Source organism: Hippoglossus stenolepis, chromosome 20, assembly GCF_022539355.2.
Source record: "Hippoglossus stenolepis isolate QCI-W04-F060 chromosome 20, HSTE1.2, whole genome shotgun sequence".
NCBI classification, from domain to species: domain Eukaryota; kingdom Metazoa; phylum Chordata; class Actinopteri; order Pleuronectiformes; family Pleuronectidae; genus Hippoglossus; species Hippoglossus stenolepis.
Window position 1 is genome coordinate 19,039,196 of NC_061502.1, and position 11,332 is coordinate 19,050,527.

At 42.0% G+C, this 11,332-nt stretch overlaps 1 protein-coding gene across 1 annotated transcript; it reads left to right on the top strand.

Moving 5' to 3' along the window:
* The first annotated feature begins 1,912 nt into the window (after positions 1-1,912).
* LOC118099731 (plasminogen) lies at positions 1,913-10,381 on the top strand. The gene is made up of 19 exons (XM_047338154.1): positions 1,913-2,054; positions 2,747-2,882; positions 2,972-3,078; positions 3,386-3,500; positions 3,694-3,833; positions 4,154-4,274; positions 4,381-4,499; positions 4,625-4,787; positions 4,928-5,046; positions 5,618-5,777; positions 6,466-6,656; positions 6,751-6,899; positions 6,997-7,090; positions 7,358-7,472; positions 7,566-7,640; positions 7,778-7,918; positions 8,482-8,588; positions 9,322-9,467; positions 9,982-10,381. The coding sequence occupies exons 1-19, from the start codon at positions 2,006-2,008 to the stop codon at positions 10,141-10,143; spliced, it is 2,409 nt and encodes an 802-aa protein (XP_047194110.1). The 5' UTR covers positions 1,913-2,005; the 3' UTR covers positions 10,144-10,381.
* The last annotated feature ends 951 nt before the right edge of the window (positions 10,382-11,332 follow it).

Below are 11,332 nucleotides of genomic sequence, written 5' to 3' on the forward strand. Positions count from 1 at the left end.
ATTGAGGTCTGACAGAGGGATATTGATTGAGTGGCGAACCTTGGACGGCACAGAGCCTACACCTCTCGCTCGCCTCCTCTCTGTCAAGTATTGTTGTGGTCCCACTTTATGGAGGAGGCTGACCTTCAACTTGCCAGAACACAGAGCAAAACCAATACACTTAGTCTCTCAGTGAAACAATCAGACGGTTATTATAGCCGGAAATTCACCGGAGCTTCGCTGACGGACAAAAAAAGACTAATTATTTCTCAAAACGTCCATCTGCTCTTATTTAGAAAAAGGACAAGGAGACGCGAGGCACAAAATATTACTTAAAAAAGGTTATTTAAGCTGAAGGGTCCATTTTTGAAGGATTTTACATCCAGTTGAATGTGAGTTCAAAGACCCTTCTGAACCGAACAGGGAATCTGCAGAGCGCTGCAGACAAGGCTCCGGGGCAGGGACGCACTCGAGTTCACACAAATACAGAAAACTAATTCTGTTGCTCCAGGTTGTCTGTGAAATACAGCTGCAAAATATATATAGAGTCACATGGAGTCAGATTTATTTATATAGATATTAAATATACAGATATAGATATGTTCAAATCAGAGGGAGAGAAAGACACATAAGATAGACGAAGACAAAAGCTTGGTCCCCGTTTGTTTATAGACGAGATTGAGGGGATTGAAGTGAGTTGTTGTGAGTATAAACACACACACACACACACACACACACACACACACACACACTCAAACACAAAACTATATACTACTGTTAAAATACTGCTAAGAACACTATTACAGCAAATCCTGAATTCAAACTGTTACACAAATAAAAGTATAGAAGTCTTTTTTGTTTAAATCCTTTTTCAGACAAAGCGTTGACATCTTGTTCATTAACAGATTTTTTTAAAGGAGAGAAGAAGTATATTTATTTCTAAACTAGCCTAAATTAAATTATTATACAAATCAGAGGGTGTTTTTTTTACATCTGGAACGACCTTTTAATTTACTCTCCAGATGTTTTTGTAAATCTTTTGATGTTTTTCGAGTCATTATTACTCATTTCTAATATTCTACATACACTTTTAAAAACAGAAAAATGATGTTAAGATCTCCTTAGTTGTCCAGAATGTAAGTATTAAACTGAACGTTGGTTCTTCTGTCCTACGAGACGGAGCCGTCTAAACTCAGTTGTTTTGTAATCACCTGTTTGCTGTTTGCTGGTGAGGACATGTGTTCCCTTTAGCTGAAGATTAACTTTATATATTGATCTCATTTCATCCAGATCAGGGGGTTTTAAAAAGTCTGAGGGCCGCCCGTCACACAACGCTTAGAAAAAGGCAACATCTGGATTTCTGTGCTATCACAAATGTGTTATTTTAAAGACATAAAACAACTGAACATCTGTCCCGAAGTGATTATCAGTGTCTTGCTCTGTGATATTTGGGGAAAACTGTAAAAATGTCCAGAGGCGACTAAATCTCCGAACTTTCCCTTTAATCATATCAAACATATTTAGTCTGTTCTACGTGATAAAACCTCCCCTACACCCCCACCCGAGTAAAAACCAGGTCTGAACTTCGTCATGACATTACAACAGATACGTGTTTAAATGTGCAGCTTTTTAACACAACACAGGGACATTTACACATAATGACGACCGACGTACAAACAGCGGACGTATCCATAAGAAAACACAAAATGTTGCATGATGTGAAAAATTCTTCTAAATCTACTGTAACTACATAAAGAAGCAGCAGAACAGTTTTCGAGGAAACGTTGTTGATTTTCAAAACTTTACAGAGAGGACAACACACTGTGATTTTGCGAAGTAACACTTTGTGTCCCAGAAACCAGGATTTTGACCCTTTGATCTGTCGCCGTCCTTGTTCGGCCAATGATTGACTAACGGCTGAGTTGTCCTGTTTGTCTACCCAACGCACCCAAAGGAACCCATTAATACAACAGGAGGTTCATCTGTGAGTGAGTCGACTATGAGCTGCTAGTTTCGGGGTCGCACCATGGACCTGTACACAGCAGCTCTCCTCCTGGGAGCCCTGACCTGCACTGGTAAGAAACAACCAATTACAACTATGAATCGGGGAAATATAGAAAAGAATTATGACGGACAGTGATTTGCTTCACGGTGAATTCTCCCCATCAGGTCAATTATGTCACTGTCAATCTACATTAAGAGACAGAATCAGTATTCAAAATAATATAATGTTTTGTTTAATTACATGTAATTCAAGATGTTTTGCAGATGAATTTAGTTTAGTTTTAATCGAATGTTATATATGAAAACCAAATTTGAAGACTAAATACTAAAAGGAACAGGCTGTGCCAACGGTGGTTCTTCTAATTCACATCTACAAAATTAAATAAAAACTAAAAAGACAGATGACACAGTAATAACAGCTGGCAACTCAATTAACCCTTTGGTGTCCGAGTGTTGGGGTTAAAGTTTCCACCTGATAATCTAACTTGTCTGATTATATCAACTATGGTGTACCCCAGGGTTCAATCTTAGGTCCTAGGATTTTTTAATGCTCTCAAACAACCACAAACCTCAAATTTGTCCCAAAGACTCTTTTTAACACTTAATTATTTAGTGCTTTCATTAAAAAAAGTTCCCTTGTAGCTTTTTTCTTATCTTGTTTATCAACATTTGGCTTCACTCATTAAACTACGAAACCAGAGTTAGGGGCTAAGTCCGAATGTAGCTTATGTTTTTGACAGTGAAATGTTTATTCTGATTCTAGTGAGTGGTACAGAGGTCATCGGCTACGCCAAAACCGAAGGGGCGTGGATCCTCTCGCTGAACAAGAGACAGTACACGTTAAACTCTGTGGCTGAATGTGCCACCAAATGTGACAGTGAAACCACCTTCACCTGCAAGCAAGTTCACACACATTGTGTATTTTACCTTTAACAGCTGAACTTGATTCAAGCCTCAGCATCTCAACCTGACTCTGTTTCTTTCACAGGTCGTTCATGTATGTTGAAAAGGATCAGGAGTGTGTGACGGCAACGGCAAACTCCAAATCAGAGACAATCCTGCGTCGAACCAGTGCAGCTTTATATGAAAAACAAGGCAAGACTTGATGTTTTCTCCTCATCATACTGTGGTTAATGTTTAGTCTGTTTTGCGTGATCAGCGATGTTTGGACTGTGTCTGCAAACACAGTGGAGAGGAGGTTCAACAGCACTTTGGGGATGAAACAACACGAGTTGCATCAGACACATGATTCACTTGAGGGAGTAGTCTGATGAGTTTGATTAGCAGATCAATATTTACAACAGTGAGCAGGTCGACAAACGTTCCACCTAATTAGCAGTTTAATTTTAATCAGGGATCAGATGTGATGCTGATTGTGTTCTTGTTTTCTCTTCTTGTGTAGAATACCTCCTGGAGTGTGTGAATGGACTGGGAACAGATTACAGAGGAACAAAGTCCAGATCAAAGACGGGAAAGACGTGTCAGAGATGGAAAGCGAAATTCCCACACGTGCCGAAGTATGTATTCACGTGTTTTATATGTATTCACGTGTTTTATATGTATTCACGTGTTTTATTAGTATGTATTCACGTGCTTTATATGTATTCACATGTTTGATATGTATTCACGTGTTTTATTAGTATGTATTCACGTCTTTTATCACTTTACATCACGTCATCATGTCGTTTCATATCTTTCGTCTGTTTGCAGTATGACACCAGAAAGTCACCCCCGAGCAGACCTGGACTCTAACTTCTGCAGAAACCCGGATGGAGACAGCGGGGGACCCTGGTGTTACACCACCGACTCCAGCACCCGGTGGGAGCACTGCAACGTAGCCAGCTGCACTGGTGAGATCGATCTGTTGGTGATATTGATATTAATATTACACTTGGACTCAGTAGTCTGCAAACTATCAACAGTCCCTTAATGGAACCACATCTAAATTCACTGGATCATGATTTTTATTTGCATTTAACGTCAGGATCCGTGAATTATTCTCTGAGAAATCAATGAAAATGTTGAAATGAATGTGTTTTTGAGGGGGGCGTCACTTTGGTTCATGTCGGACCTCCAGGTCTCTTTTGCCTCCAAAGACACTCGAACCGCCCCTGTAGTGTGACATGTGTGTGTCTGTGTGTGTGTGTGTGTGTGTGTGTGTGTCCTACAGAGGAGTGTATTCACTGCAGTGGTGAGAACTACAGAGGAAAAATCTCCACCACTGAAGGCGGCTTCGCTTGCCAACACTGGGATTCCCAGAAACCTCAAAACCACGGATACATCCCCAGCGCGTACGACCTCACAAACCACACCTGAATTTACAAATCCACCATTAGCAGGATAGACACACATGAGATTTTCTAAAACGAACACAGTCCTATTTAATCCTTTCTCTAGTCTCCCAGAAAAGTATCTTGAACAGAATTACTGCAGAAACCCTGATGGAGACCCCCGACCCTGGTGCTTCACCACCAGCTCATCCAAGAGATGGGACTTCTGCTCCATTCCCCGCTGCAGTAAGTCTTCCTGTGTTTTTAAAACGCTATTAAAAAATATAAAATCCCGATATAGCCGACAAAAGATATAAATATTCAGCATAGAAGTCATTTAAAGGCAAAACTGTCTCGTCCTCTGTCCTCAGCCTCCGAGCCTCCCACCATCGTCCCGGAGCTGACCTGTGCCACCAATGAGGGCGCAGCCTACCGAGGCACCGTATCTGTGACCGAGTCCGGCAAAACCTGCCAGAGCTGGTCGGCCCAGACGCCACAAAGACACAACCGCACCCCAGATAACTACCCCTGCAAGTACGAGCTCACATTAACGACACAACAACAACACCGCAAATGAGTCGTTCAAACTAAACACGAAGAAGTTCAAAATGAAAACATAACATCTTAGTTTATGTTCTTCCTGGTGACGGCGTATTTATGTATTTATTTGTCAGAGGCCTGGATAACAACTACTGTCGTAACCCCGACAACGAGAGGATGCCCTGGTGTTACACCACCGTCGCCGAGACTCGCTGGGAGTACTGCAAGGTGCCGAGCTGTGGAGCCGGACCAGGTACCAGACATCCGTGATGTGATGGAATTACAGCTGCAGGAGTTTCAGAGGAAAACTGAGTAACATATTACAGTCGTTAGTTGGTATAAGATATCATTTATAGCAGTGGTTCTCAATCTAGGAGTCAGGATTTGTGGGATGATTTCAATAAATCAATTATTATTTAGAGAACAATAAAAAATAGAATATTTTAGCTACAGTTGTTACAAAAGTCGAGAGAAATTTAAAATAGAAGATATGTCATCAGCCTTCTGATTTTTTTGGTCCCCACATAACCGCTGAGGTGATTATAACAAATGGAAACTTGTGCATGTAGGTGATTTGTTTAGAATCAGTATCCAACAGGGTCCCAAGTGTGTGACACTGTTAATTCAGGGGTTGGGGGCGGAAAGGTTTGGGAACCCCTGATTTTCTGAAGCAATGATTATGGAAGCAAATGAAAACAATTATGTTTTAGATAGTGGTGATAGATGTACTCTGTAAAAGATCAAGACAAAGGAGTTTAAAATAATGAGTTAAACTGTTAAAACTGAATATACCTCAATATAGCCTGTATTCTCGTGTCCCTCAGACGAGCCCATGATCCCCCCAGAGGAGGACGACTGTTACGTGGACGATGGGACGAGTTATCGTGGCATCACATCAGAGACCATCAGCGGAAAGAAATGTCAAAGCTGGAGCGCCATGACTCCTCACAGCCACGTGAAGACTCCACAGGCGTACCCCGCAGCGTGAGTCGGTCAATTACCTCCAGTAAAGCTGGGAGAACGTTTTAATGGCAAACAATGAATATGTGTTTGAATCAAGTAAATTTAATATAAAGACTAAAGCATAGATGACATGAGTGCGCACTGTTCAGGGGTTTTACCACAAGCTGACTCATCTGTCTCTGCGTGTGGTTCATTTCAAACTGGTATCAAACTCAGAGATTGAACTGTAAATGGCTCAGGCTTGATTTCCCAGCGGAATGTGTCCGAGAAGTCACATTGAATAAAAGAAAATGAATCCCACGCTGGAGGAGCCAAAGTGGCTCAGACCCACAGCGAGCTACATGTGACTGGCATGTTGGGTCGTCACATACGTGATGAATGACGTGTGAGGATTAGCCAACGAACACTGGACCAGTTCTGACCCAGAGCCAATCACAGCTGCTGCTGACTGGAGCCGATTCTTTACCCAAACAGCACAAGTCTGCACATCGAACAGCTGTAGGACTGCATTCGTGAAAATAAACCAGCTTATAGTCTATTATAGAAAATTGTCAGAATTTTCCCAAACAGCGTTGACTTCTCCAGCTATTTTCAAAGTCAAAGGCCAATCCTGCCCCCTGGTGGTAATTTCAGTTTGCCTCTATAGGACGAAAATACAAAGGGTACTGGTACCTGCTGCCCTGATGTTCCAGAGTTTCTCTTTTCACAGGGACCTCAGGAGGAATCTGTGCAGGAACCCAGAAGGAGACCGAGCTCCCTGGTGTTACACTATGGACCCTCGTGTCCGTTGGGAGTATTGCAACTTGGAAAAATGTGCTGTCATTCCTTCAGGAGCACCCCCACTCAAACCCAGTGTGACCCAAACCCCTTCCACCGTCACCCAGGCCCCAACTGTGACAGGTCAGTCAAACCCGTCTGTCAGAGTTTGAGATTGATTGTAATTTTTTTTAATCCTATATTCACCCCCTGGCTTCTCTTTGTGTTTCTGTGTCAGACTGTAAGATTGGAAATGGAGGAACATACCAAGGTCCAACCTCCATCACTATCCTGGGTGTGACCTGCCAGGCCTGGAGCGCTCAGAGTCCTCACCAACACAACAGCTTCACCCCAGTGTCCCACCCCACCAAGGGCCTGGAGGGAAATGTAAGTGTGCCACATTCAGACCTGTAGACATCTCGATATTGAAATTAATGTCGACAGCTGGCGAAGTCCTGATTATCTCCTTGTTTGTCACTGTCAGAGCTGCAGAAACCCAGATAACGACGTGAACGGGCCGTGGTGCTACACTACCGACAGTAACAAGAAGTGGGACTACTGTCAGATCCCTGACTGTGGTACGTGAACATTATCAGAACCAAGGTGGTACGATCAGAACGACCTAAAAAAAACACTAACATGGAGGCAAGGTCTGTGATACTGCAGCTGAACACCAGGGGGCGATCCAGATGGTTGGCCTTCACTTTTGGTTAGCTAGTTAGTTGTCAATGGCCTGGCTACCTAAAATTTTGATTTCTGGCTCCACCCTCTGGTCAAACTTAACAAGATCCTTCCAACCTATGGTAAAGATTAAATAACACTGAATAACCGTTCTTTCTTTGCAGTTGGACTGAAATGCGGTTCACCAGTCATCAAACCCAGGCGTTGTTTTGGTCGTATTGTCGGAGGCTGCGTATCCAAAGCTCACTCGTGGCCGTGGCAGATCAGCCTCAGGACCAGGTGAGTACACCAACACTAAATCATTATTCACAAAAACATGATGTAATTATACCGTCCAGCTTTAATCTATCATGGTTTGTCTCTTTCCACCAGTATGGGAATACATTTCTGTGGAGGAACTCTGATTCACCATCAGTGGGTCCTCACGGCTGCACACTGCCTGGAGAGGTCAGGGAACTCAGACACATCTGAACACCAAATCCTGCAGTAAAACAGCCACTGGATAACTGGTGTGTGTGTGTGTGTGTGTGTGTGTGTGTGTGTGTGTGTGTGTGTGTGTGTGTGTGTGTGTGTGTATGCCTGAGGTCCAGGCGGCCTCAAGCGTACCTGATTGTCCTGGGAGTCCACACTGAGCTAGCCAATGAGCCGTCCAAACAGGAGAGGAGGCTGGAAAAACTGGTGCTGGGACCCAACGGAGCCGACATCGCTCTGCTCAAACTGGAGAGGTGAACACAGGACTGATCCTCGAACCACCTCAGATACACTGACACTACAACTGTTACTCATTTACTGCTTCTGCAGATACAGCACAGCTAATGCTTTGACCACTTTTAAGGATAATATATGCAAATTTAGGGCTGAAAACATAGACTGTAAATAAAGATGGATGCACTTCCTGAATGGAGCCATGCCGGTGGGTTCCCGCCGATAAAGAAGCTCAACCAATCACGTGTCAGTCCTCAGCTGTCAATCAATCTTTGAGAAAAATGTATTTGACGTGTACTCCAGCTTTTTAGTTTGGCTCATGTCCCATCTGCTAACATGGAGGAGGCAGCGCTTATAACCTATACAGCAGCCAGCCACCAGGGGGCGATTGAAATTGTTCTTTTGGGGAGGTGTTATTTACGTCACTGTAAATAAAACCTCTCTGTATTTTTGGTCCGTTTAAACTTAACAAGCAGTTTGAGGACGTCAGCTTGAGCTCGTGACGTGTGTTTAACAGATTAAATGATTAACCAGGATATAAAATGCTCTTCACTGTGTATTGAGAGTGATGTTGTGTTTTCAGTCCGGCTCTAATAAACGACAAAGTCCTGCCGGTGTGTCTCCCAGACAAGGATTACGTCGTCCCCAGTGGAACCGAGTGTTACGTCACTGGATGGGGTGAAACTCAAGGTACAGTACGTGTTTGTGCTGATGTCTTTGTGGGGACCTGCTTCATTTTTAAACCTAACGAGGTCTTTGGAAAGTGACAACGTTTTGGTTTTTACTTCTTCAAAAGCTTATTTCACGGAACAGGAAAAACTTTATCCTCACTATGTGTAAAACTGAAGCTGGTTACAGTTTCATTTATTTTATTTCTTAATGTCTGAAAAAATAAAACAGGATCACTGGCTGTGATAGAAAACAACCAAAAGAGTAAAAGCGTCAAATTAATCTTCAATTTACATCAGAGCCTTTTCCAGGTAATTTATTGATTTTGTTTTGGACCCTGAAGATATTGAAGAATTATTGATAAGAAAATGAACATGTTTTATCACATATTTATTTGTTTTTGTGAGACACAATATCCTGTAAATGAAATACAAATGTAGAAAGATGAACAGCGAGCTAAGTGGTTTAACAACATTTAAATGAGATGATTTAAGTTGAATATCTGTTAGTATGAATAAATACTTGAGACACACTCACACACACTGGATCTAACACAGTGAATGTGTCGATAAAAACATCTTTATTCCTGTAAAACAACTCGAATGAACTCTCTCTCACACTGGAGGGGAATCTTGATGACGATGATGATGAATGTTTGTAAACGATGATGATGATGATGATGATGATGATGATGATGATGATGATGATGATGATGATGATGATGGTGGATAACAGCAGGAAGTGTGTGTTGCAGGTACAGGGGGCGAGGGCATCCTGAAGGAAACTGGTTTCCCTGTGATCGGGAACAAGATCTGTAACCGTCCGTCGTATCTGAACGGACGAGTCAAAGACCACGAGATGTGTGCTGGAAACATCGAGGGAGGATCCGACAGCTGCCAGGTACCGAAACGAGAAAACTTAGAAAACTAAACAAGCATCACAGTGTGCCGCTATAACACTTTATTCTACTGGTCTGTAATTTTTTAACCAGCATTTCCCCTTGAAAAATAAATAACTCATAGTTCCTTCGAAAAAGGAAAGAAGGAAAGAAGGAAGGAAGAAAGGAAAATATTACAGAATTTCAGACCAATAAATTAATATTGTTAAATTAAAGTAAGCTGAGTTTCTCTATACTTTTAAGGTCTAGATCTTTTATAAAGTGCTTTGAGATGATGTATGTTATGATTTGGTCCATTACATCATGCAAACTGTGATTTCAGTCAATTCAGACTAAAAAACTCAACAAGATTGTTTTTTTTCTGCAGTTATTTTAGGAATGATTCAGTTTTTACCTGCAAACATCTTAAGTCACTTCTCATTTAAAGATTTGAAACTGTCCTTCCTGCTTTAACAGTGTTTCCTTCCTGTCTGACTGAAGTTGAAACCGTCGTCATGTGTGTGTTTGTCTCCGCAGGGCGACAGCGGCGGCCCTCTGGTGTGTACCGCTCAGAACAAGTACATCCTGCAGGGCGTCACCTCCTGGGGTCTGGGATGCGCCAACGCCATGAAACCCGGCGTCTACGCTCGAGTCTCCAAGTTCACGGACTGGATCGAGGCAACCATCCAAGCCAATTAAATAAAAAACTAAACTTTCCACCCAAACAGCTTCAAACACGTCACAGGCAGTGGTTGATTTTTGATTTTTGATTTTTGAAGATGTGCTGATGTGTTTGTTTGGTATTTTCTGATGTGAACAAAGTGTCACTGGAGCTGAAGTGAAATTAAACTGAAGCACAATAAGCAAAGTCCTGGTATTAAAATGTAAACATGTGTTTTCTGTAAGAGCTGAAAAATAAAACTTGATACAAAGGAAATGTGGAAGTCACACTTCATAGAAATTGTATAAAAAACTGAATCAAACTCCAAGCTTCACTGCTCAGTTTTTTAAAATCCAGTGATTTTAAATCACAGTGCCGTTCTGCGACACGTACGAGTCCTTTCCCCACTTGTTAAGAAGCTGAACGTTCATCTTTCTCCTGTGAAATTAAAATCCTCTAAAAGAAAAGCTACCGAAGATGATGAGTGGCAGCTCCAGCCAGATGACAGCCAGTCTGTAGAGCAGGAACGGAGCCACGATGCCGCCCACGTCACACAGCGTGGAGCAAACCGACACTCCCAGGTTCCTGCACACAGATTAATAACCTTATAACAAATGTGAATAAATAACGTGCATCAATTGATTGCACTATAAAGGGATCTCAACAACTTTAAAGAATTTAAATAAAGGCTAAAATATAAGTATTTTTATCTTTTGAACACATTAAACTGAACATTGGTTCTTCTGTCCTACGAGACGGAGCCGTCTAAACTCAGTTGTTTTGTAATCACCTGTTTGCTGTTTGCTGGTGAGGACATGTGTTCCCATTAGCTGAAGATTAACTTTATACATTGATCTCATTTCATCCAGATCAGGGGGTTTTAAAAAGTCTGAGGGCCGCCCGTCACACAACGCTTAGATAAACATCTGGATTTCTGTGCTATCACGATTGTGTTATTTTAAAGACATAAAACAACTGAACATCTGTCCCGAAGTGATTATTAGTGTCTTGCTCTGGGATATTTGGGGAAAACTGTAAAATTTCCCGAGGTGACTAAATCTCCGAACTTTCTCTTTTATCAAATCAAACATATTTAGTCTGTTCTACGTGATAAAACCTCCCCTACACCCCCACCCGAGTAAAAACCAGGTCTGAACTTCGTCATGACATTACAACAGATACGTGTTTAAATGTGCAGCTTTTTAACACAACACAGGGACATTTACA